At 33.7% G+C, this 27,438-nt stretch overlaps 1 protein-coding gene across 15 annotated transcripts in view; it reads right to left on the bottom strand.

Moving 5' to 3' along the window:
- Positions 1-27,438, bottom strand: part of Mycbp2 (MYC binding protein 2) — a 249,377-nt gene that overhangs the window by 137,107 nt on the left and 84,832 nt on the right. For 12 of the 15 annotated variants that reach the window (XM_028864803.2, XM_028864805.2, XM_028864804.2 and 9 more), the window contains exons 17-22: positions 27,239-27,340; positions 20,155-20,262; positions 13,998-14,117; positions 11,442-11,523; positions 4,620-4,737; positions 333-537 (exon numbers count right to left, since the gene is read on the bottom strand). In XM_028864803.2, coding sequence (XP_028720636.1) covers positions 333-537; positions 4,620-4,737; positions 11,442-11,523; positions 13,998-14,117; positions 20,155-20,262; positions 27,239-27,340 — 735 coding nt within the window. Of the gene's footprint in view, positions 1-332; positions 538-4,619; positions 4,738-11,441; positions 11,524-13,977; positions 14,118-15,624; positions 15,714-20,154; positions 20,263-27,238; positions 27,341-27,438 lie in introns of those variants that run through there. The other 3 variants (XM_028864810.2, XM_028864817.2, XM_028864816.2) reach the window with 3 other exon arrangements.

The raw sequence follows: 27,438 nt of genomic DNA, 5'->3' as shown, positions 1-27,438 counted from the left end.
ATACCTCTGACTATCCAATCTACAATGAATGCACATAAGTATTATACTCTAAACCTCTACTGTGTAATTATTTGTTGTGTCATGGACACAAGTTTAAGTGTGATTATCACAATCTCCCATAAAAATTAATTTCAATAATTACTTAAAAAAATCAATGTAGAAAATCACTCATAATAATATAAGTCTGATCCCTTTACAACATAGCTCATATTTCTGGCATTGCCTAGTCTATGAATATGCTGGTTTTTAAATTTCCCAATTACCTCATTTTTCTATCACACAGAAATATAAAAAGGTACACATAATTCTCATTGTAAAAACAAACTACTTACCTATTATGTGTTTGCTAGCAAAAATTTCTGATGTTGCAAGTACATGAGAATTTATAAGTGCTTCATCAATTCTTAGGAAAGTCTGGTCCCCACTTGCACCTATCCAAGTAGCCTTCCGTCCATATTTTGATCCAATGTTAGGCATGGGAGCTGGCTTTGCATTCCAATAGGGTACATCCAAAATGGGTCGTCCCAGCTGTCCTTTCTAAAAATTAAATAAACCATATTATCCATATTGCTGGATAAATAGTATACAGGTTCTTTAAAGTTAAGATAACTATCTATAAAAGTAGCTTTATGAAATCTTATTTTTATATATTTTTAATTTTTCTTTATAAATAAATGTGGAATTTGGACCTAACATATCCAAAGGAATAGAGGATTTTATTATTCCTAGATAATCTTTTAACAATGCATAATGTATATGTTTGTACTAAGTTGAAATATTTTTCATATAAGCAATGTTCCCAAAATACTCTGTATTCACCTACATTTGAATGAAAGGTATCTTATATATACAATGCCTGAAAAGTACTGTTGCAAATGATTCATTTAAAACAATCACTTTATGTAAAATAAGTGAAAAAATTTAATAAAAAAAATAAAAACAATCACTTTGACATTTTAAAGTAACAGTATAAAAGAAAGTCACTCAAGCTCACACATTAAGAGGATATTTTATTATAAGACAAAAGCTTAAAAAAAAGGAACTGAGACTAAACTTAGAAAACTGCTTAATGAAGTTCTTACGTAAAGTTTTAGTCATTTCATTTATGTTTTTAGATATTAACAGTAGGAATATACAATAAGGTGTGTATTTAAAACAAGTTAACTCACTTAAAAAGTATAGCTGCCTATAGGTAGTTGGTTAGCTAAAGAGATGTATTTCAAAAGTAGGGAGTTTCTCACTACTAAGTTAGTACCTGAAAAAAACAAAAGAACGCTGACACTGGACTAGGTGATATTAACCCGTCTGGTTCAGGAGCCATCTCTCTCATATAACTCTCCTTTCAGAAACCCCTGAAGAGAAGAAATGCTACCGCATGGCCCCAGAAATAGTGAATGACCTTACCAATGAGAATAAGCAACAAACCATGGAAAGAAAGCCAACACCGTAGGAATCAGGGAACACAGACTATTGCAAACACTCACTCAATTATCAGGTTCCTCTGAAAGTTTCTACTCCTTCAACATCACAGCACAGAAAACAACACACACTGACTACAGAAGCAACTAAACCTCCATCCCTAAAAAAAGAACCTAGGGAAGGACAAGAAGAAGTTACACAGTAAAAGAAGTAAGTAACCAAACAGCTCATGTTTATCCTTGTTCAAATGTCTATTTTTTTGACATAGAAAAAAAGAGCATTAAAAGGTGAGCAATGGAAAAAGCACACAATATGCAAGTATATTCTGCTCTGTGAAGAAAAGGAAGTCATGCACACTATTAAAATAAGCATGAATTCTCTTACCACTACCCAATAAATGTGAAGAAAACAGAAATTTAGATGCCTAAAGAACTCCATAGGGACTCAGTATGGGTGAAAAATCAGCCACACTTAAAGTCAAGTCTGCAGCTAGAATTTCTTGGTCTAGAAAGCCATAACTGATTGCACATTTCCCCCTCAGAAGCCATAAAACCAGCATACATAGCAATCAAATGAATACATAACTTAAACCTTTCACCATGTTAGAATTCTGTAGAAACCATGACCTGTAACCAGAGAAAGAAAGCAAATACCCAGAGTTCTCTCCCATCTGTCTAGCAAGCCTAAGGTTATATGGAAGGCACAAAAGAGGAGGCAAAAAGAGAAATGAATAGAGAGGACTTAGAAAAATGACAATTTCCTCCAACAGACACAACCAGACCCTTAATAGCAAACTGGTAAATAGTCAGGACTTGACAGTTCATAGTACCTGCCACAGGTAGGGGCTTGAAAGTGAGCAGACCCTTTCTCAGCTATCAGATCAGTGCCAATTAAAAGGTACAACAGCACATTCTGTTGCCAAAGCTCTGGAGAAAGAACCACTCTCAGACACAGCTTATGAAAAATAGCCTATGAGCACGCACAAACCTACCAAGGCATTAACTTTTGACCCAGAATTCTCATTTCTTAGAATTAATCTAAAGGACACATGTCTAATATATTATTATGTAATTAAGATGTAAAGTACTCAAATGTACAAGTATAAGAAACTGAAAAACTATAGTACAAAGACACTGTAGAGTAAGAGTACAATGTATGACAGATGTCTTTGAGGAATTCGACACTGTGTCAGCAGACATGGCACAGACAGAGACATGCAAACTCCTAGGACACAAGCAGCTCCAAATCCACAGAGATCAAGCAAATATGATAAAATTGAGCTTTACTCCATAACACTCACTTGTCTTGTACATATTCACAAGTGCTTGCTTAGTTTCTCATTTCATTGCCCATTTTAAAAATTTGGAGGGAGAAAAGGGAAGGGAGATGTGGTGTGATTATAATCTCAAAAAATTATTTTCATAAAGAAAAGTAGATGGTACAGATGCCAAAGAGTAAAACAAAAAGTTTTATATTTGATTATCAAAGGTGACTACATAAAAGACAGATGAGGAAGGGTAATGTGTGCTTTTCCCATTTGGCTTCTGTAAGAAAATAAAACAAAACTGTGGCCAGGTGCAGTAGAGCAGGCCTGTAACCATACGATTCAGGAGGTTGAGGCATAAGGATTGAGATTCCAATGACTTATCTCAATAACACCAAAAAAGGATATATATGAAAATATAATTATGTAAGCATGTATGTGACAAAATATGTTCATAATAATAGAAAGTTACATATTTTTATGTCCTATTCTCTACAAATACCATTAAAGCAACAAGAAACCATGGCCAGAATACATAATAAATGTCCTGAGAAAATTAAAATATCTGCCAAAGATATGTTTTTTAAATTACTACAGAGGCTATAAAAAAGGACAGATAGGTAAGACCTGTATGAACTGATAGAGAGTGAGATAGTTAATATTATCAACTTGACAGAATCTAGAATCAGTTAGAAGACAAACCTCTATCTGTGAACAAAGTTTCTGTACTGGACAAATGAGATGTCAGGACCCATCCTATCTGCAGCAGTACCATTCCATGAGCTGAGATCACACACTGGGTAAAAAGTACAAATCAAAGCTGGGCACAGTGGCATGTGCCTACTCTTGGCACTCAAAGGCAGAGGTGGAGGCAGAGGCAGACTGATCTCTGTGAGCTGGTAGCCAGCTTGGTCTACATAGAGAGCTCTAGGCTAGTAAGGGCATTACTGTAACATCCTGTCTCAAAAAAAGAAGAAAAAAAAAAAAAGGAGGAAAAAGATGAGGAAGAGGAACGAAAGCAAAAAGCAAGGTGAATGCCAACACTAGATGACCACTTGCCACCTCTACCAGACAAAACCAGACCCTTAATAGCAAAGTGGTGAATGGGTCAGGACTTGACAGTTCACAGCACCAAACCTCTGATGAACCTGCCCTGCTGCAATAGGCTGTAAACCTTTTACATTTCAATTATTTCTCAAAAAACATGGACAGCTCCTGAGGAACACTATTTGAGGTTGTCCTCTACCCTTCACGTGTCAGCACGCACACCTCACATGTACATGCACCCACACGCATGCAGGCAAACATACTCCATATACACTTACAAAGACATAAATTGTTGAGTTCAGAACAGTCACCCACATCACTCAGTACAAACTTATTAATAGTCATAGGAAGGTTTTCCTTGATATCTACTACATCAAACTATGTAAAACTCTCACAGCATTTTCAATTTTTTCAAGTTTTAGCAGAGGCAAAGAGGGAAACAGACAAACAAAAAGAGAGAGGACTAAGAAAAGTAAGCCATAAGAAAGCATAATTTCAAATAAACTAATTTAAAATCTCATCTTTCAAAAAATTCTAATATAGAAGTAGTTACTCATATTAAGGAAAATTATTTTGTTGCCAATTAGATGAGAAATATCTTTTCAAATGGCAGAATCAGTTCCACTGATTGTTTAAAAGCTTTTGATTTGCAATAAACATGTCCAATTCTAACACAGTTGCTAAAAGCAATAAATTCTAATGCTGAACTAGAGATGAAAATTATTTTAAAGTCTGTCACTCAGGTCCTGTGTGTGTTGGGTAGGCAATAAATATGCATATGCAATTATCTTAACACAAGAATTTTACTGGAACCAGAAAAAATAGCTAATGTCGCAAATTCCAAGGCAACTGTACAATACAATATTATGAATGTTAGAAAACTCCTTACAGAGAAACTTCCAAATGTGAAGACCTGTCCATCCAGTAAAAGGACTGCCGTGTGGTTGCTGCCGGCAGTGACTTGGGTGCTAGGGCCTGGCAAGGCTTGAACAAGAGTGGGGCATCCCCTAGGTTAAAAAAAAAAAAAAAAAAAAGTCAATTTCTTACAAGATCCAACTGAAATAGAAAACAGTGAGTGAACAGTAAATAAGGAACTGCAATAGTCAAGGCACTACTAGGACCATTCACCAGTCATCTGTCTAGGTGTTATACACCAGCCTCCACGTCAGACACTAGGGAAACAGACAATGACTGCAAGGAGTTCAACAAAAAGATTCTTGAAATTTGCTACCCTAACCATGAACACATAATTTCCACTTTTCAGAAACACTGGTGCTGACTTTTAACAGGAGAAATCTGCTAAGCCTGTGCACTGGCTTAAGGACCTAAGCATGTGGTTCTGCAACAGGAATTCAATAGAGGAATAGATGAGATAATCAATTTAATAATCTTCTCTTCTAATTTTTAGCAAGATGATATAATCTTGATGTTAATGCAGTAAACAGTGAGAACATGCACACTGAGAAGTCAGTATGTAGCTACAAGCTCAGGATCTAGAGCTAGACAGCCCAGGATTGTCCTCCCCCACTTATGGCAAGAGACCAGGACACGGACCAAGTCATTCATTGTGTTTCTGTTTTTGCTTCTACAGTACAGAGAATAATAAGAAACCGTTTTTTCTTCTATAATACAGAATAGTAACAAAGTGTGTCTATCCCATGTGACTCCGGGAAATAATCAAGTGTCTGGATCTATGCCTTGCATATAGTAAACAATTATAAATGATGTGTTAGGAAAATGATATCCTAGTATCCTCATCTACTTTTATAAACTATGTTATTAATCATTTTTAGTAACTGTCATCTGTAATTGGACAAATAATCATTACAGAAGAAAAACACATACAGTAAGAAAGCTTTATGTTTGAGAGTTGAATTTTCTTTAAATATGTAAAATTTATCCACTTAAATTAGAATACAACTAAAAATGACTTGGAAAAGAGCAAGGCTGCCAACTAGAAACACAGAAGTTAGAGTAACTTATGATAAAAACATGAACTAGGAATAATGAAGTTTGAAAAGATGGATATATCTGACAGCTATATAAGAAACACAATTTTAATTTTTCAGATGTCCAGCCATTACCTTTAACAGAAGAAATCTGGTAACCTTGTAAACTCAATGGCATGTGATGTTTTAATGGGAATTCAATCAAGCAATTAGATGTAAAACCTGATTTTATAATCTTCAACCTCAGGAAATGATCAAGTATGGGGAAAGGAAACAACAGAGTAGATGGTGGAAACATTTACTTCTATTTAGAAAAAGAATGATCTGTGCATTATTACAGAGCAGAATGAAGAGGTTTTGCTATTTGGTGTATGAAGAGGGAGGGACAGAAGAAAGAATTCTTGGGAAAGAAGAGCGAGAAGAATTACTGAGAGAGAATTCAAGAGGGACCAATAATGTGCATGCCAATCTAGGAAGGCAGGGAGCCCCCAAAGCAGGCAGGAGCATGCAAAGCACTGCAGCAGACATGCGGCTGCAGAAGAGGTACAGCCCCGTCAAGCTACCAGTAATAAAAGAAAAAAAACAATAACTAACAGCTAAAAACAAAAAGGCGGTTGAAGACCAGGCTGATTCCATTTAGGCTGAAAGATCTGAGGAAGTGTGAAAGCATTAATATAGATAAACAGACTTAAGAGGTCAGAGGAGATAGAAAACACAGCTGCACCAATTCTAAAGAACTGCCTAACAATGATGAAAATACACCTCTCTCTCATGCAGCATAAGGAAAGAGCGGGCAGGATAAGAGTTGAAAGTAGGGTTACACAGCTGGCGGGCAGAGGAATTTCCTGTTTACCATTTTATCTTTGTTGTGAGGTTTATGCACATCTTGTGCTGAGAGAAGGAACTAGTGAAAAGAATAATTCAAAGTTAGATAATTTGCTCCATTGGTGGTGATGGGAACAGATAAATGTCTAGATTAGGATTGAAAGAATTGATTTTTGAGATAGAACAGTAAGATTTCTAGGAAGACCATGACTGAGATTCAGGACATCTGAAAAAAAACTTTAGCTTATAAACAAACTTTTGGGTTTACCTGCATTACATTAAAGAAATTTTCTATTTTTTTTTCTGACAAGAACATCTATCATCATGTTCTCAAAATATCTTAAACAGTTTTGAAAAATAAAGCAAATAACAACAAAGCTAAGCAAAAGCAGAATTATGCCCACTGTAGAGACACAAGCGAAATCTGAAATGATGTCCATTTGTATGGATATGGTGACTTAATTCTTTATAGGTCCTTAAACACAGCTGTGAAAAATATAGGCAGATTGATATATTTATGCAACATACTGGTAAGAGTGAGAAGATTTCTAAATTGTGTAAGAAATAAAATGAAAAGGAAAAAAGTCTAAGAGTAGAGGGCTATAGAAAACAAAGCATTGATAAACTCAAAGTTGTGTGTGTGTGTATACACACAAGCAGTGAAATATATACATTTAAAATGGAATTTTTGCCGGGCGGTGGTGGCGCACGCCTTTAATCCCAGCACTCGGGAGGCAGAGGCAGGTGGATCTCTGTGAGTTCGAGGCCAGCCTGGGCTACCAAGTGAGCTCCAGGAAAGGCGCAAAACTACGCAGAGAAACCCTGTCTCGAAAAACCAAAAAAAAATAAAAAATAAAAAAAATAAATAAATAAATAAAATGGAATTTTTATAGAAACATATTTCATATATATATATATATAAATACAGAGAGAAATATATATATATATATATATATATATATATATATTCCCATTTCTTTATGAGTGTAAAGATAAAAATACTATATAGGACCATTACACTATACTAAAGTCACTTATTATCATAATAAAACTGAGCATTAAAAAATGCTGTGAGTTACACTAAATTTATAATGAATAAAAAACAATTATGACATGTAGGCAGGCAATAAAAGGAGAGTACAGAAAAGTAATGCCTCAAAAATAAATAAATAAGCAAACAAAACATAAACAAAAGATAAATCAATAATGTAGGTGTTTTGTTTGTTGCTTGTTTGTTTTTCAACTAGAGAAGGCAGTAATCTGGATGGTAAAAACAGTGAAAGAGTGAGTGATTCTCAATTCTGAGAACAGTGAGTTTGGGCAAATGAACTTTTGCCACCTCAGGTATGTATTGTGAATTAATGTCCTCATGGACACATCAGTTCAAATCAAACAAGAACTAAAGGGAGAGTTCCTAGAATGGATTATTATAGAGCACTTATATACAAAATGCTATCATTGAGTAATAAAATAAGTATATTGTCAGATCTGAAGAACTTTCAAGATGTCTCCACATGTTAATTGCAGGTCTCTGAAAAATTCTTTGAACTTTTTCCATGATATGGACTCATGAGTTCATTTATTAAATTATTTGAAAAGCAGAGGAAGAACAAAAAATAAAAATTCCATCTGTATATGTGTATGTGTGAACTCCATGTACTTTACATATATTACATAGATTCTGCAACGTTAGACAGGACCTGAAAACTAAGGCTCAGAGAAATTACAATCACATCATTTGTAGGAGTTATGAGGCAAGGATGTGAACCTTGTCTATATACTTTCAGACACTATGATCAAATAGTGTATTTGGGTACAAGGATAAGAAGATAAAGATAAAATTCAGAAACATTATCTTATTTTCAATACACTAGAATTACATAGCTCCCAAGATGTGGCTTTAAGTTTACAGAGAATGGTAACTTAATTTGGAATTCAGAAACTAAAAAGTACCATGAACAAAACAAAACAAATTTTTTAATAGACCAATTTCAGGAATAAATGCATAAAAGCCTTTAAGTGTCTGGACATTCATTTTCAAAAAGCATCAAGAGTGGGATTAGTATAGTGGAAAATAATTGAGGCAACTCTAGCATGGGCTACTGTTTAAAACAGATAAATTATTAAAAGGTATCAATACTTATGTTTAGCATTTACTGAACACTTGTTACCGGATAGGTTCCATGAAAAGTATATGACCTATATCGTCTCTGAATTTTCACATGTATATCTGAGGGAAGAACACTTAATGCTACTTATAATAAAGGAAAAACCTGAAGCATAAGACTAAGAAACTTGACTAAGATCATACAGCTACCAAATGCTAAAAAGGTCAAAGCCCAACTTGGAAACTGACAAAATGACACACTAAAGGAAATATCAATAATATCTCCCCTATATCTTATCATTATATAACTATGATAGTTTCCTTAGTCAACATATTTTAATATGTGCTACTAATAATGTGCACTTGGTTACTAGAAACATTTAAAAATACATCCAGCCATATACCTTCACTAAACCAAACATCTACACATGCTTTGCTTTTGTAGTAATCAATATGTGTGCTGTAGAGGCTTTGTTTCTTGAGGGATTATTCCTCCAAATAAGTGATGAACTCTTTTCCAAATTAATTACCATCTCTTGTAAGTCACACATAGCTAGCTCCAGGTCAAAAGAAGACAGACTAAGATAGAAGTGGTCTGGATGAATTTGTAATCCACTGGGATATCATGGAGGCAGACTATGCTGTGTCACCCAGTTTAGCTCTGCCTAAGCCACATGTGTAAGTGTTAAAGCTGAGAGGAAAGGTATCCTGGCAGTTGGGATTCAAGAAATACCACAATCACACTGCTCAACAAACCTCACACAAGAGATTTCTTGGGAAAAACAGAGGAGGCTGCCTCTGCCCAGGAGAGAAGCAGCAGAGAATTGAGTGGGAGGCAGGCTTAAATAGGGTTTCTTGGGGGCAGAGTTTTCCAGAGCGAAGATTTCCAGGGTGGGGATTGGTGGAATTTCAAATTGTGAGCTTGAGAAGAGCTCAAGGACTGGTGGGATTTCAAGCCCCTGATTTCAGCTCAGGGTTTTCACCCTACAACATGTCCTGGGTCTTTCAGTTATACATTAAAATGAAAGCATGAGTAAAACTTTTCATGTTGGGAAGGAACAATTTTGAGAAATGAAAACACATCTTATGAAGCTGGAGATGACTCATCAGCTGAGAGCACTGACTGCTCTTGCAGAGGACCTGGATTCTGTCCCCAGCACTCACATGGTGGCTCACAACCAGATATAACTCCAGTTCTGTGGGATCTGACTCCCTTTCTTTTCTTCTGGAAGTACCAGACATGCATGTGATACACAGACACACATGGCAGACTAAACACCCATACATATAAATTAAATTAATAAATAAAACTTTAAAATATTAAAAATAATAAATCTCACTAGAGTTTAAAAAAAAAACAACAATTTCATTTTGATATCAAATTTCATTGTATTTCCTGAAGATGATAAATTTGAGCTCTCCAAAGTACTAGGCATATTACTCTGATTTTGCTATCTCAGGAACTCAATACAAATTAATAAATGGTGCTGACTGGAATAATCAGAAAAACAGATGGGATTTTTAGGTAGCCTTTTTTTTTTTTTAGAAGCTGATATGAACAATCTTTCTTTCAACATACTTGACATCTTACCAAAGTATGGCAGGGATCTTTTTTTTATACTGCTCGCTTTTCACATTGCACAAAAATTAAAATAACCAGAGGGCTGGGATCTGAGTATAGTCATGATTATCACTATTTCTTTTTCTTTGTGTATCCTAGATGTCCTGGAACTCACTCTCTCTGTAGACTAGGCTGGCCTTGAACTCATAGAAATCTGCCTGCCTCTGCCTCCCAAGTCCAGGGATTAAAGGCATGCGCCACCACTTCCCCATTCACTATTTCTTTTTATAATATGTTGTTTAACAAGTATATATTTGCAGAATGACATTCAAGCGTCAAGTCTGTCTTTTCAAAAGGTGCCCCTTTCACCTCACACAACTGAGGTTTGTCATGTCTAACTGCAAAGCCCTTACTTTCATAAGACTTCAATGTGATTACCAGTTAAATATCAACAACCATTGTAACTGTGATCATAAGTCTTTCTATGCCATAAGTCTTCAGTGAGAAACAGAAAAAAGTGTTGACTTATTCTCAATACACCTTACAGAACCATTGGCCCCCATTTCATGTATGGCACAGCAGTGTGGTGAGTTAACACAATGAAAACTGTGGGGGTTATTTAATGTCTAGAAAAAAAAGATAATTTCTTTCTTTCAAGGGATATAAATAAGAAATCACAGATGTCCCTTTGATTTTGGCAATGACTTAACTTCACATACTGACTATAAGAGGGAGAAATGAGCCAGAATGGAAATTAGATTCTTACACAAACTCAACAACTGAGTTAAGTCTGACCAAATTTGATAAATAAGTCTGCTCTCTTGTAGACAAACAACTTGGATTTTCTTCAAGATAACCTACTGCACGGATATAGAGCTGATTTACAGCCTCAAATGTTATCTCTGGATAACTTGATGTGTTCACTACCTTTCCTACTGCCAATGCGGAACTTGTGAAAAGAGTAACTGTAAAGAATATGAATTTTGTAGTAGTCTTAAGTCATTCTTATACATAAAAGGTACAAAATGCCTATCAACTATTCTTATTAAACTACAAAATAAACTACCTCACATAATCATTCAACCACACAATCAAGAACCACCAGTAATTCTTGGCTGTGTTGCAAAAGCAGTAGTGCATTATTTTGGTGTGTATACGCACACACACACACACACTCGTGAGCGTGCACACAAACAAAAAGGTGGAAAGGGGTTAAGAAGGGACATGGGAAGAAAGAATACACTATATGAAAATAAAGTTGACCAATACCTCGAATTGACATCCCCATGTCCCAGCTGGCCATGCTGCCCATATCCAAATGTATAGACGTCACCATTTTCCATCAAAACCACTGAAACCAACAATTTTATAGTTTTATTATAAGCATGTTATATTTTTAATATAGAAACATTGAAACTAGTATAATTTTCACTGTTAAATCTGTAGTCATTAAAATAGATAATAAAAAGGATTCAATGGATGAGTGATGCGAGGGCAGTGTAGAGCAAAGGTTTGAAAGACATGACAAGCTTTGCAAAAGCCATAGGAAACCTACTAAAGCAGAAGCTTCCTAAAAATACACATATACAAAGAGTTTAAATCAAGTTACCCTACAGTACAGAGACAACATCACAAATAGACAACACATGCAATAATAATAATAATAATAATAATAATAATAATAATAATAGACCAAACAACCCAGTCCCAGGAAAGGGTTATCTCTTTTTGAGTTGTTGTCCATTGTGATACAATAGATCCTCTATAAACATTGAAAATTCTCTTAGTTCATCTCTAAAAATTGATGGAAAAATCCCACTGTGATTTGTACATATTATATACTTGAACCATAAAAAATGGAAAAATCAAGAAAGAATTGTTCTTGAAGCTTCATCTCAACTGGTTAGCTTTCATATGCATGCTACCAAAGAAAAGGTAATTATCATTGTTACCCAGTTTAGAACCATGTGAGCTACAATAATGACTATCTTGACAAGAGAAACCTACTGGTACAATAATGGCATGAATATTTTTGAAGTAACCAGCCACTTTGATTGTATTTAAGACCCAGTCCATGAAATAGAAACCACGTCTGACACCCCTAACAGGGCTAACCTGTGGCTAGACAGATCACAGACCACAGGAGAGATCATACAATTATTCTTGTGCTAAATGGACATTATTTGTTTAATAAAAATAAATTCTAATAATTTATGGTTAGACTCATATAGTAGGGTATCTCTCAACTCCCATCAGAGAAGCTTCTTTTTGTAGTAGATGGCAGTTAGCAAAACGACCCACAACTGGCCAACCTGCAGAGAATAAAAGACTTCAGAGTACTCAGCCCTAAATGGGACATCAATATAGTACCCCTCCCCACAAGGTTCAGGAACCTTCATGGAACAAGGGGTAGAAAGATTGTAAAAACAAACATAAACAAAAAACAAAAAAGTCAGAGATGATGGATGACTACAAGGAAATAGTATTTTCTAGATACAAAAGGGCAGGTGTATATATGGATTGTGATTGTGACAGTACAACCAAAATCCATACAAGGCAAAGACAGACAAAATCTCAACATGGAGTGGGGGAGGTGGGCAAGAAGTCTCATAGATGAGCTATTAGCATTTGATAGCTAATGGGATAGGGAGAGGCATTTTGTTTAAGGATGTAAATCCTGGTAGGTCACAACTACATTTCAGGGCAAGTTCTGTACCCAAGTGTTTTGGGGCAATACAAATTGGACTTAATGGGTTAAAAGAGGGGGGGGGGAGACTGGATGAGTAGGAAGGTAAGGATAGATCTGGGAAGAGTTGGGGAGTGGGGAAAGTGATTATGATCAAAATACATTTTGTAAAATTCTCAAAAAATAAAAATTTTAATTTAAAAATAGGTAAGAAAAGTGTGGCAGTGCACACCTTGAATCCCAGTTCTTGGGAGGCCAAAGCAAATGGATCCCTGTGAGCCTGAGTCCAGTCTCATCTATATAGTAAATTCTAGACCAGCTAAGAGTACACAGTAAAATCTTGTACCAAAAAAATAATCAATATAAAATTTTGGTAAGAGTGGCTTGAATATTTCTACATTTAATAAAAAATTAATAAATTTTTGTCCTGCAGAACATTTTATAGATCATAAAATGCATGCTTTTCTCATAATACACACTTTAAAACTCTTACAAATCCCTTTACATAACATTACATTTAGTGATGCATGTTGGTTTATCTTAATAATGGGTAAGCATATATATGATTCTGTTCTCTAATATCTAGAACATTTAGAGGCAAGAAAGTAGGGTAGGACTCTACATAATTATATATAGCAACAAAAAATAGAATCTAAGGTTTGCCAATGTCTTATCAAGTAAGAGAACACTGACTTCATTTTTAATTCTTATAAAGGTTTAATAGTATAACCTAAGCTATTTAAATGGAATGCCAATAATTTACTAAGAATCCTATTTTATTCATTTTATTATTTCAATGATATGTATTTCTAATTCAACATTAACAAAACATGAGGTAATATTATGAGAGCCAAGAGATTTTAGAATTGAAAGGCATTCAGGAATTATTTCATCTCCAGTAGTATCTTGAACTGAATTAGAAAATTCATCAGCAGACAAACTCGAAGTTAGTTCTCTTGGACAAGTACAGTACTCTTCCATCATGCTATAGTTTTTTTAAGAGATTCTGCAATATAAAACCTCATCAACTTGAGAGATACTGTGCCTTGACATGCAGGCAACAGGTACTGTTTATCAATTATAAGCAAGTTATACACAATTGTAAAAATGAAGTTATACCCCAAAGTTCCAGCTGCTACCTGAATGGTGAAATCCACAGCTGACTTGTACTGCTCGGAGCTCACAGTCAAATCTCACAGAGCCTGGAGGATAGGTTGTGATTTTGCTTGCATCCTTTTCCCCTCTATCTCCACTTCCATCTGAAAATGTTATAATTCATGTTACATCATTATTCATATTCATAATAAATTTTTAAATCAATTTACTATGGAAGAAAAAGAGAAAAATGTTAAAAGGAATAAGAAGAAGACTCTGTTGTTGTTAGAAGTGACAGATCAAGAAGCTACCTGCAAAGAAGCTAGTCTGAACAGAAGTATATATACGAGTGTGTGTGTGTGTATGTGTGTGTGTGTGTGTATATATATATATACACACACACACTTCTGTTATAAATACTACTAAACAAAAAAAAATAGGATCTGGTTATGGATAAAACCTAGTAAGCTAATTAGCTGTGTAATGAAAATGCACAATTAAGTAATAGAAATAAAATTTTAATGTGAAATTTAAATTTGATATTGGAAAATTTAGTTTGCATAAAAAAACTACATGCAAAGTCATTTAACAATAATTTTACTTAGTGATACTGTTAGTACTTGCTATTTATAAAAATACTAGTAGACTCACAATTGACAGATTTCTTAACCAGCTCTCAGAAAGGTTTTGCCTTTCTGCCCACCAAGGTGGCAGACCTCTACACTAAACTCAAAACACAAATGTATAAAGACCAACGATCGTTATTCAAGACACTGTGGTTTGACTGCCTATTCCCATTCATTCCCCTCTCTTATATCCCTCTAAGTACTCTAGTTTGTGGCCTTCTTTCTGGCCTCACTTGCATAGCTTACCAAACCGTCTTTCTGCCTTTGTCCCTTTTTTCTATCTTTATTCTTTTTATAATTTTCTCCTCTCAAATTGCTTTAGGCTTTCAAACACTGCTTTCTATATTTAATTCAGAAATGTATGATATCCTAACCATAGCATCCACACTCCAGAATATTAAATTCTAAATTTGGTAATGTGTGAATATGACAGACCAGCTTACTTTCTGAAACAAATATGACCTTTATATTATCAATATTCAAATTCCTTTCACACAGTATGAATGAATATCTGGAAGGAATTTCAACAGGTCAACTGGGCTAAACCACTCCATTGTAGCATAGAAACACTAAACAAGTGTATATAACATGCAGACACATATGTAAATCTAAAGGCACACATTTTAAATTCTGCATTTTACTACCCATTTAAAAATACTAAATACTAGAACATTAAATCATTTAATTTTCATTTCATTCACTCTGATTTACTTTCATTAAAATTTAGTTAACAACTCGATCTAAAGTATGACCTTCTTTTCTGTAAGAAAATGGCCTTCATCTTAAAAACTCTGAACACTTTCCAACGCTAGGGCAGTAAAACCTCACTAATTCAGAACAGCATAAAATGGGTAGTCCCATGTGACTTACTGAAGAAGTATTAATTACAGAATATTTAAAGAAAAGTTCTGTTTTGTTATCTTCAAGCAATATAGATTACAGATTAAATGCTACAATGAAGAAAATATGTTCTCCTACATTAGATTTCAAAATAGGCCAACATTACATTAAAATGTACCATAAACACAAAAGTCCTTTAACATACAAGAATTAACTGCTGGACCCAGAGGTTGAAGGCACGTTGAAGGAATCCTTCATTTCTTGAGCCCTTGGTTTGAAAAGCTAGTGATTTTAGACAGGTTTCCCCTTAAAAGTATGACCCTGAAAATTCAGAGGAAGAAATTACTTTGAATTTTTTATTCAAAAATATCACAAATACTATACCTGAATTAGTGAGAGGTTTTACTCTAACAGCATAAAAAATAATACCTCTTTTGCTAAGTTTTCTAATGTGGGTTTGTCTATCAAACCAAAGAAAAAATAAATTAAAAAGCTCTAACAGTTTTAGACCAGATAAAATGTACTCCTCATTTAAAGCGTTATCTCTCATCTAAGAGGGTGGAATACATCCATGTCCTCAAAAAAAAGTGTGTTTCCCAATGTTTATTTAATCAAACATTAGATGGGAAGAAGCTCTATAATTTTCTCATAACTGGTAAAAATATACAATTATTAAAAGCAAGTGTGATTTAAAAACATAGTGGTTATATTCACATGATTTTATCAGACTTATGAAACATTTTAAATGTTATTCCACTTCATATGAATGTATTTGTCCACTTAGAAACTTTTACCTTGACTGTAACATTTTTCTCCTCCCATGAATTGGAAGCTAGCATAAATACAAATCCCACAAAAGACATATAGCATCAGAGAAGAGAAATTTTAAAGGCCCTATAATTTAATTAATATGAATAAGAGAATTAAAGATTTTATTGAGGTATCAAAATTCTACTTAGAAACATTTTGTCAAAAGTTCACATAAACATCCTATATATAAAACCAAACATTAATACTATAGATTGCAAAAGTATTATCAAAAAATAAATGAGTCTTAGTCAGTGGCAGACTTTTTAAACACACATTCACACACACACACACACACACCCGAGTCTTGATGTAAAAATATGATATAATTATAATAATTTAGATTTTTTTAAGTTTGGAAAAGAAGTGCATATAAACAGCCAAAATGTTGTCCAAACTAAGAATCAGCATGTGAAATTTAGTAAGGTCAAATATGTTCAAGTTCATTACTCAGAAAAGGATTAGTAAGCAGCTGAAGAATTTCATTTTGTGTTACAAAAAAATGTAAGCCTGAATAGCCTTATAACTGTTCTCTTAGCATGAGCGTAACTACCTTTTTCTAATCAATACTTACATGTATCTATCATATGATATTAAAACTATGAAATCTTGGCAGATATATATATATATAAAATATTATATTTATCTTCTGTGAACAACATCTGAAGGAATATATACCATCTAAAGGACTATAAATTTTTACTTAAAGCCATGCATTTCTGAGCTAACGTTAGTCATACAACCCAAAAGTGATCACAGAACAAAGTTAGTGCTTTGATCAAAATCATTAAATAAAACACAAAGAGCAGTAGCACCTGCAATATCCTAAGTGCTAGATATGTGTTAAACATTTTAAAGCCCTCAATGCCACAGTGGATAAGTGGTTGCATTAGAATCCTAGCTAGTGGTGTAACAACTAGACATTGGACTTCTGCATTAACTTTCCCACTTATAAAGCAGTAACAATGGTGCACACCTCGCAATTGAGGATTAAGCAAAGTAATTTATAGAAAGTATTCAATCAATATTTACCATTGTTTATTATTACTTGCTTTAATCAACATAACAGTCCAATGACATAGGTATTCTTTTACCATTTACTAAACCTCAAGAGGTTACACAATCAGTCCAACATCACAAATGAAAGAACTAATTTAGAATTTGAATATAAATAAGGCTCATGTGGGATTTTTTCATCATTGAATCACTGACATCTTAAATCTTTGGTAAAAATAAACTACCTACATACTTAACTGCAAATTTTGTACCTTCAAGAGACTTCTAAAACAGAAGCAAGGAGTGCAGCCAAAAGAGTTAGAGCCAGCATTCATGGTGGCTGTTCATGTGCAAGGACAATACATACACGTCACATTTCCTAATATCTTTATAGCAATATGGGTTGCTATTATTTGTGCTTTTAAAATAAACACATTATAGCTAAAGAGATTAACAAAATTGTAAACAGCAGTGTAGTCTGAGTAAACAACAGATTTAGGATGAAACCTGAACCATAATCAAAGTTCATAATATTTCCAATATATTCTACAGCAATCCCAAACAGAAAGAGGAGAAAATATTCCCAAGTGCTTAGCAGCATACCTTCAAAATGTCACACCAGTCATTCTAAAACAGATTCCAAGACTATTTCTAGAATACTTCAGATGTTCCTAACTAGGTATAACATATCAAAAAACTTCCCTGACTTTGAGAAGTAGCTGGAGATAATGTTAATACAGGAATCATTTTCAAAATCTAGTTTAGATCACATTTTCAAACCACCTACATATGTTGTACAGAATTCTACTTGGTAGTTCAGTCTTACACAATCGAGTTTTATAATCAAAGCCTGCCATGCTGTATCTCTGAACTCCATGCAGTTGGCCAGAAGCTCTCACCTTTCCATCTTAGGAAACACTGCTGCTAATAAATCTAGGTTTTAGCCCTTAAAAAAGCCACAGGGCAGAAAACCAACTGTTATCATCCTATACCTGTACTAGCAATATAATTCATAATTATACTTAGGTGAGAAGATTACAACTAGCACAGTGAACTTGTAAGTGGATAAACTAAGGGCCAAAGTAGTCAAAAGAAAAAGTATATAAAGGGAAAATATTAAAATACAGTGAAATGTAAGAGCAGTCAATACGAGAGAATTAAAAGATGGGACAATGAATAAACAGCCAGCCAATTAACAAAGTGAGTGAACAAAAATTAGTGAGTGGTAAATTAATATTTATAGAAACAAAACACCATCTCATAAGATAACACAACATTCACTTGGGAACAAAGAGATGAAACTGACTCACTCTACAAAACCAGGAAGAATATGTAAATGAAAAAACCTGGTTCTACACTGTAATACCACATCCTTCTCAAGGTGATTGTTACAGCATTACAAAGCATATTCCAATGGCACAGAGTGATTTAAGACTAACTTTTGATTGATTAAGAGTTTCTATAGCTACTAAGTAAGTCTATAGCATTAGGAGACATACTATTTAAATCTGTAACAGTTTTCATTTAATACTATACTCAAAACAATTTTTAAATGGTGTGGTTTATCTATGCTACTAAGATTTTTATCTGTATCATGAAATAAGAATGTACTGTTCTACTTTAGGTAAAATGTTAGAAGAATCCAAGTCATACATCTGTGGAAAAAAGAGATTAAGAAAATCTGTACTAAAAGCGGAGTATGATACCACAGATTTTGGTGAATAACAAATATAATTTACATAATTTGTGCTAAAAACTGTTCTACAGATTTACATATACATGAATTGTTTGATTATCAGATAAATAAAGCAAACACAAATCCTATTATAACAAATAATATTACATTTAAAACACTTATATATTCTACAATACATATACTATGTTGGAACTCCTTGTTTGGCTGCTTTGTTTTGTTTTTGCTTTGAGTGGCAAACTGACAATCTAAGAAGGGCAAGTAATAAAGCTGGCACTACCAGCAATGTAGGAACGTAATTTTTCAAAGATGGGTTAAAGTCTCTTGGGCCAAAACAAAAAAGGAGGATATATAGTTATTATATTACAGAATGTACTTTTAAAACTTCCAACTGTTTTCAGCCCAACATTAGGTATTTTAGAAAACATCAGATATTAAGTTTGACTAGGCAATGAAGAGTGTCTGTTTCCGATGCTAGAATTCAAGATATAATTTATATATAAATTATTATATATTTATATTATTATATATTAAAGTTTTTCTTCACTAAATTATTTCCTGAAATTAGCCAAACTACAATTGGTTGTTGAAAACAAGCATAAGCACAGCTTGGGATTATTCCTCTCAGCCCAGAACTCTGCTTAATAAATAAACAATGCAGAAGGAGACCCCTCATCTCTCTCTTTGGTTAGAACTCTGAACTCTCTTGAAAGCTACAACATCTATATATTTTATTCTCTATTTATATCTATTTCTATATGGCCATCAAACAGCACGTATTTCTATGTTCCTTTATTTTGTTAACATTAAAATAACAGAAAATGTATTTGCAGTGTTACTATATTTTACATAATGTATTTAATAATTTTTAATGCTAAGCCATATTAACAACATTAAAAAGGACTAAAATGTTACACTGTGATCATCAAAAAGCAAAGGATTAAGGATTAAAAAGAGAAGGAATGATACTTTTTACCTTTTTAAAGTTCACGAACTAGGAAAATATTAATGAAAGAGATACACTGGAAACATACTCCTTGTTGCAGTCCACAACAACAAAGAGAGAAGTACCACAGCCACACAGACAGCACCACTTTCAGAATGTTCTTTCTCCTCAGGCTATACACCCACAGAAGCAAAGCAGCAGAGTCAGTTTGTGCATTTTCCCAGAGACAAAATCCCAATGAGTGGAAGAAGTTGGGAGAGCATCCCACCTAGGTGATAAGGAAGACCAAATACCTTTGTGCTTGTCCCGTTTATGCTTTAGCTGAGCTGGATGGGATCTGAGTCTGGCTAGAGCCTGTTCTCGGTGGTTCATAAAAATAGGACCAGCAAATACAAGGGGGCCTGAGGAGAAACATTTTGTATGTGCATAGGAAAGCTCACAAAATGAAAACACTATAACGAGCAAAAATAAAGCTAAAATGCATGAGAAAAATTATTTGTAACTGTTTTGGACACTTTACTTTTTTCAAATCCCCCAACCCATTACCTATTCACCATCTAACTAACACATTACTATCTCAAGTACAGTTTATAAAGTAAAAATCCAAATTTTATTTTTAAAATACTGGACACTTACTAATAGTCTCAAATAGATAATCCAGAAGTTTAATCTTAAAAGCATTTTTAATACCATATATTAAAGATTAGCAAATATGTACTGAATGAAAGCAAATTTGTTTCCTTTTGAAATAACAGAATACAACTAATTTTTAAGTTAATCAATAACAAGGTATTCCAGATATTTCCATATCTTTTATCAAATTTACTATAAAACCAAGGTAAAATTGTTATTGACATTTGTACATGCTGTGAAAACATTATAAAACTACATGTTCAGAAACAAGACCCAGAAATTTCTGAGTGAGTACATATATATGGGTGTGTGTTTGTGTTTAAATATATATGTAGAAACAAGGATAACCTAGGTTGAGTCTCATATTGACAATAGAAAGGACTACCAACTTCACTTAACATTGTAGGGACATTAATTAACATTCATTAATTCATTTATTTCTGAAGCACCATTATACAAAACATAATCATACATATTTATTACTTCCACTTATTTAGTTCTTAGAGAAAATATCTACAGTCAAAATAAATTTAATAAAAATTTTAAAAGATCATTTTTCCTTGTGAACATTTAGCTTGAAAAGAAAAAGAAATCTGGATTATACTTTAAGAATATAAGTACAATAATCTTGAGTTTTATAAACTTCAACAAAGTCTTCTAAGTTTACTCTAAATTTGAGTGTTGAATCACTAGCATTTAAAAAGAGAATTATGAAAATATATAAACGCTGAAAAATTTTCATGACTCTCTATTAGTCTTCATTTTAATTAATTTATCTAATGGAAAAACTGAAACTACAGTCATACTAAATTTTACAAATAGTTTAAATATATAGTATTCTTTAGTAAACATTAGACCAATGAACAAGGAAAGCATTTGATTATGTTCCTGGATACAACAAAAAGATGAGAAGTACCAACACTTTGAAAAGTGATTACTTACAATACAAACATGCAATTGTAATGTCAGAAGAATTAAGTATTATTTCTCTATAATACAGTAAATTTATATGAACTGAGCTCTATTTCTAGAGGAAGCAAAGTACATATTTGAGTAAGAACAAAATATCTTATTTATTTATTATGTATCACTATGAGTTAACTTATTAAAGAAATTAGCATACATTACTCTTAAGTAATTTGCATATATGAAAATGAACAGTGAAGCTATCACAATTTATCATAATGTAGTAAGTTATATTATCCTTTTCTGACTTTGGAGTCTGATGGAGATATTTTTACCTAGAAAAATACAGCTATTAATTCATTAATTAGTTTCTCATTAAATTCATTCTTCTAGTGTATAAACACAGACAGTACATGGGCAATCATGACTAGAAATATAAAGCTCTAAAACAGCATTGTATCTTATGTACTGAAATAGTTTTCTCAGGTACATAACTTGATCATTCATTTATCCACAAAACTTTTGGATATTGCTTAAGTAGTAGATACTAGGTACCATAGATATAATTAGAAAGACATAGGACAATATAGGAAAACAGAAATAAGAACAACTGTATGATAATATAATAAGTGCAATAAGAGAAGTCTGTGTCATTAAGGATGAAAAGTCCTATGTTTAATTTGTTTGACTAAGAAAGGTTTTTAAAGATGTGGAGTTAACAAGAGAAATGGAAAGGATATTCCAGTTAAATGATTTAGAAAAACTTGAGAATGCTAAGCAATTTGTTCAGCCATTAAAAAACCCCAGGAACCAAAGTAGAACATGGGTTACAGTCATGGGAAATTAGTTTGTGTGCCTGGCATGATGGTACTCCTCTATAATCCCAGCACTTGGGAGGATCTAGACTTCCAGTCCAATCTGAGCTATATAGTGCGACTCTGGCTCAAAACAAACACACTATGTTTGACAGAATAAACCTCCATTCTGCAGGCAATCAGAAATCCCTGAATTGTTTTCAATCAGCCAACAACGATATTCCATTTTGGCCTCCATTTGAGAGAACAACTAGTAAATAAGACACAAGCCTTGCTTCAGGAATCACACCGTCTAGTGGGGCCGGGCTACAAACCACCAAGTGAGAAGTCATGGGCATGGTACACTAAAGGAAACATACTAAAGGGGAAGTGAGAAGAACAAATGTTGGAAAAGTATGTATTGAGGGGATACCGGAAACACCACATAAACACATCTAATAAAATAAATGGAGTACTACAAAGTCTCAGTGATGGGAGGAAAAAAAAGGGGGGGGATGCTGGAAATAGAAACACAGATATGTGCCTGAAGGGGAAAGCATGGGAATTGAACATAGGGACAATCAAGAGGTTTTTTTTTTTTTTATTTTAAATACAGAAGATCACATCAGTGCGGAATACCTAGTTTGGATAAAGATGAGGATTAGGTTGGGATGGGTAGGAATGGGATGAAGAACAGCTGAGAAGGCTTTTGCTGAAACACGGAAAAGAGGTGATATCAGCTCAAATGGGAGCATGGGTTCTCAAAAGTAAACAACCCTCAAATCTACCAAGGAAGGAAAAGGTCTGGATAACTTACTGGCTTGTTTATATCAGCAGGAAGACAGTGACTAAAACAAGGCTGAAACAATAAAATAAATTGATATCTAACAGCTCCCACTGTTTATATGTATAAAGTATATTTACTTGTGGCCCACTCATGGACAGGTAAAAAGAATGGAGAATAAATGGCAGCATTAAAGAAGACAAGACGAGATTTCAGACAGCTATCAATGATATATATTAATAATTAAAAAATGATTCTTGGAGCTGGGGAGATAGCTCTGTAGGTAAACGCTTGTCATGTAAGAAAGAGGTCCTGGGTTCAAATTCTCAACACCCACATTAAAAGGAAGGTGTGAGCAAGGACATCTGTAATCCAGAAGAGTAAGACAGAGGTAAATGGGTAGCCAGAGCTCTCCGGCTAGACAGTTAAGCTAAAAAGGTAAGTTCTAGATTCATAGAAGAGACCCTGTCACAAAAAAAAAAGGGTTAAAGTGGAGAGTTAGGGAGGGACACACCCCAACATTCAGCTAGGGCCTCCACAAATGATTACATGGATACATGTTCCTGCCCACACACACATACCACAGACACACACATTATACCCCTCTCTCTCTCTCTCTCTCTCTCTCTCTCTCTCTCTCTCTCTCTCTCTCTCTCACACACACACACACACACACACACACACACACACACACACACACACACACACAATCTCTCCCTGTCCCTGTCTCCATCTCTTTCAACTCAGAAACTGTAGTTCTTCCCATTTATCCTAAGGAAAATTCTAAAATTTCTAAAAAAATTTCAGCTCAAAGATGCCTATTATAATTGTATTTCATTAATCAAAGTAAAAATAAAAAATAACCCACACGAAAATATAATTAATTTAAATACGATGGTATCCCCTGAGTGGAAGAGCATTCAGACATTAAATTGCAATTTATGAAGCATTTTTATGTAAGAAACTGTTTTGTGCTATTTAAATTAATAATTACAAATGAAAACAGAATGTTGCAAATGTATATATAACCTGAAGCAACTTTCCTAAATACATATATGCCTATACTTTTTAAATGTATAGACATATGCATAAGTTATATCTCAACTGAGAGAAATATGGAAACATCTGAAATAGACCATTATCCTTATTAGCATAATGTGAAGTCTGAAGAGGTAAGAAAATCATTTATCAAAATATAAAAAATGTTATAACAACAAGCAAACATATAAAACAAAATTCAGTATATAAACAGAAATATATAAAACTTGATCAGAAGATGACAATGAAATAAGTAAAATTTGTAACTGAATCAAATAGGACTTAAATTGTTGTATTACAATTATTTTATTTTATTTTTATTTTATTTTTTTTTTTTTTTGGTTTTTCGAGACAGGGTTTCTCTGTGCAGCTTTGCGCCTTTCCTGGAGCTCACTTGGTAGCCCAGGCTGGCCTCGAACTCACAGAGATCCGCCTGCCTCTGCCTCCCGAGTGCTGGGATTAAAGGCGTGTGCCACCACCGCCCGGCACAATTATTTTATATGCAGTAAAGAGTTTTAAAAAATCAGAAAGCTTTATTAAGAGGAAAACAGATACTGATATATGTTGCAGAGAAAAAGTCATCTAAAATAACTAAGCAAAATTATATATAAAATTTTAAAAGAAGTACAAAATTCTGTTTATATCTTTGCATGAAGATCTTTTAACTGATGCTTCCTAAATGCTTCATATATTTTAGTTTTAAAAAGACTTTTATGTGGCATTGGAATTTGAACTAATACTGTATTTCATGTATCAAAATCAATCCAGCAACGGTTTTAGAGTGTCCTGACATTAACAACACCAACGTGGTCACTTTGGAATTATAGGCTGTAATAAATTTATCTTTATATTCTAATTTGTGACTAAACTAAACAAACTTTTATGTATCAAAATGGAATCTGTTTTATTCTAGAGAAGCAGTTGGGGATTTTTCTTTATCAGAATCAACGTTTTACAATTAGAATCAAAATGTTGTAAGAAAAGCAATTATGTCACAGTCAAAGCTATGAAAGTATCACTTAAAAGAAAATGGACTACTACCACCATGATTCAACAATCGTTTATAGCTTAGCACATGCTAGGCCTTTTCACACATATCAACAATACACACTAACATAGGTAGGCATAGCTGTTACTTCATTAAAGGTAGGGAAACTGAGGTTCAGGGAGGTTAAATCCCCAAGGTCCTTATCTGTACAATAGTATAGCTAGGCTATCAATATAAATTATTATCCAACAGAGGTGCCACTGAGAGTGATAGCTCTATCCAACAGCTTGTGTCATATAAACAGTAGCTAAATTGCACCAATAAACCTTAATAGCTAAATTGATTAAGTAGGCTCTAATAAAGCTAAGTGCTAAGAAGTTGATCAACTTTGAAACAACTAAGACAGACTTAAAATATAATCAGAAAGACAGTGAATAACATAACCAAACCCTCCAAGTACAAACATGGGTATAAGTCCATCAGAAATGAACAAGTAAAAGAGTGGGAACTGGAATATTAAAATCTTATCATCACTGTTCTTGTATGGGAAAGACAAACAAGCAATCTTCTCCAGCACTAGAACACTGACCACTAGCCCAGCAATGACTCAGACAGAGAACAATGATGGAACAAACTCTGAACCTTACTGATATAAAATGCTCGCTTATCAGTTCTGTATCACCAGAATCTCCGGGAAATCTTGTTAAAGAGCATTTTGCTAGGCCCTAATATCCAAGTTTCAGATTCAGCAGGACAGGGGTTGGCCCTGAGAACTGGCACTTCTGCTAAGTGCCCATATAATGACTGTCCCTTAGAGAGTCACTGCAGTAAGTGAAAGCTCTACTTTCGATAAAAATTTATGAAATTATTGAGTTTTGTAGGTCAATTCATACAATCCAATCTAATGTGTCAAAGAATTAAAAATGCTTAGTAACGAGAAAATAACCTTAAACAAAAATACTAATAAAAGAAATAAATTACCATGTTAGAGACATACAAAAGAATGTGCAAATTTCCAAAACAGTTACAAAATGTAAATAAGAACAGCACATGCATTAATTTCATCAAAATATTTTAAAAGCAATAACTATATGCATAAAGCCAAAGTGACAAATATTCATTGACTCAGTCAACACTGCTTATAAGTTTCTATAAAAAATCATCTGTACATTCCAAAAGTTAAATAGATTTTTTTTCAGGTACACTATTTTATTACTTACTATATTTCATAAAGAATAACTAAGAAAAATTGACAGTGATGGCAGTAGGTTACCATAAGTTGATTAAAAACATATAAAAATGGTAATAGGTTTATTTCTGTACCAAATACACTATACTTTCTAAGAAGTATTTAAGATATGCAATGTTAATAAATTCTTCTGATTAACACAACAATAAGGCAAGGACTTTCAACAATTTGTTGTAACTGTACAAAGAAAAGATTCTGGGGGAGAATAATTTTAGTAACATAATATTTACTTCTGCCTACTGGATATATATTAAAATGTCATTTATGTACAACTAGTATTAAATATATTTTCAGGTCAAGAAATTCTCCTAAACAATAAGGAAATGATATAAGCAATACACTTGTCTTTGCGAATAAAAATGACTTTCAACTCATTTTGTGTGTGTGTATAATCAATTTGTTAAAAAAAAAAAAAAGACACAAAAAAGCACAATCACAATTCCTGTACTGCAGGGAAGCATAATGATATTGTGTCAAGTGACAAGGATCATGAATGTCTAAGAAAACAGAAATGAAAAGCCTTAGTTAAACTAAGTTTTGGCCCATGGTCAAATATAGATGAATCAAAAGTCTGAGTAAAGCATTGATCCTTAAAATTTGTAATTGTCATTACTAATGGCATTTATATTTTGCAATGGCACAATTATTTGTGGTTTTTTTTAGCAGTCTAACCACAGACAGGCTTGGAATTTGAGCAGTCCTCCTGTCTTAACACTGGAGTACTGAGATTATAGGTATGAGCCACCATGCTGAGTTATAAGGCACACATCCTACTGTCGGGTGATGAGCACTCTACCGAGTTAAAGGTATTATTACTAGCACAATTATAAATGTCGTAAGTATGTTGATGTAACTTTCACTTGCTATGGGAATGCTACAAACTTTAATGACTTCTTAAAAAATGAGGGTCTTCTGTAAATTATGCAATTGTCTCAGATAGGGTATGAAAGTTTCCCTATACCTTTTCTCTGGAGCTACATCTTACCTCTTCCATCTTCTAATCTGTGCCTTCTAAGGACACGTTGCCGTTTTTCTTCTTGCCGTAACTGAAGATGTTCTTCAATATTAACCCCAGGTACAGGGACAGCTGGATAATTGGCCCAAACAATAAAAGAGCACGTTATATAACATAAGTATATAATAGTTATGCCTATACAAAATTCAATGGAGTAAAAGCTAGTAAAA

The sequence above is a fragment of the Peromyscus leucopus genome, chromosome 9 (genome assembly GCF_004664715.2).
Source record: "Peromyscus leucopus breed LL Stock chromosome 9, UCI_PerLeu_2.1, whole genome shotgun sequence".
Taxonomy (NCBI): Eukaryota; Metazoa; Chordata; class Mammalia; order Rodentia; family Cricetidae; genus Peromyscus; species Peromyscus leucopus.
Note: the sequence above shows the minus strand (reverse complement) of the source record. Positions and strands in the feature narration are given on the sequence as shown.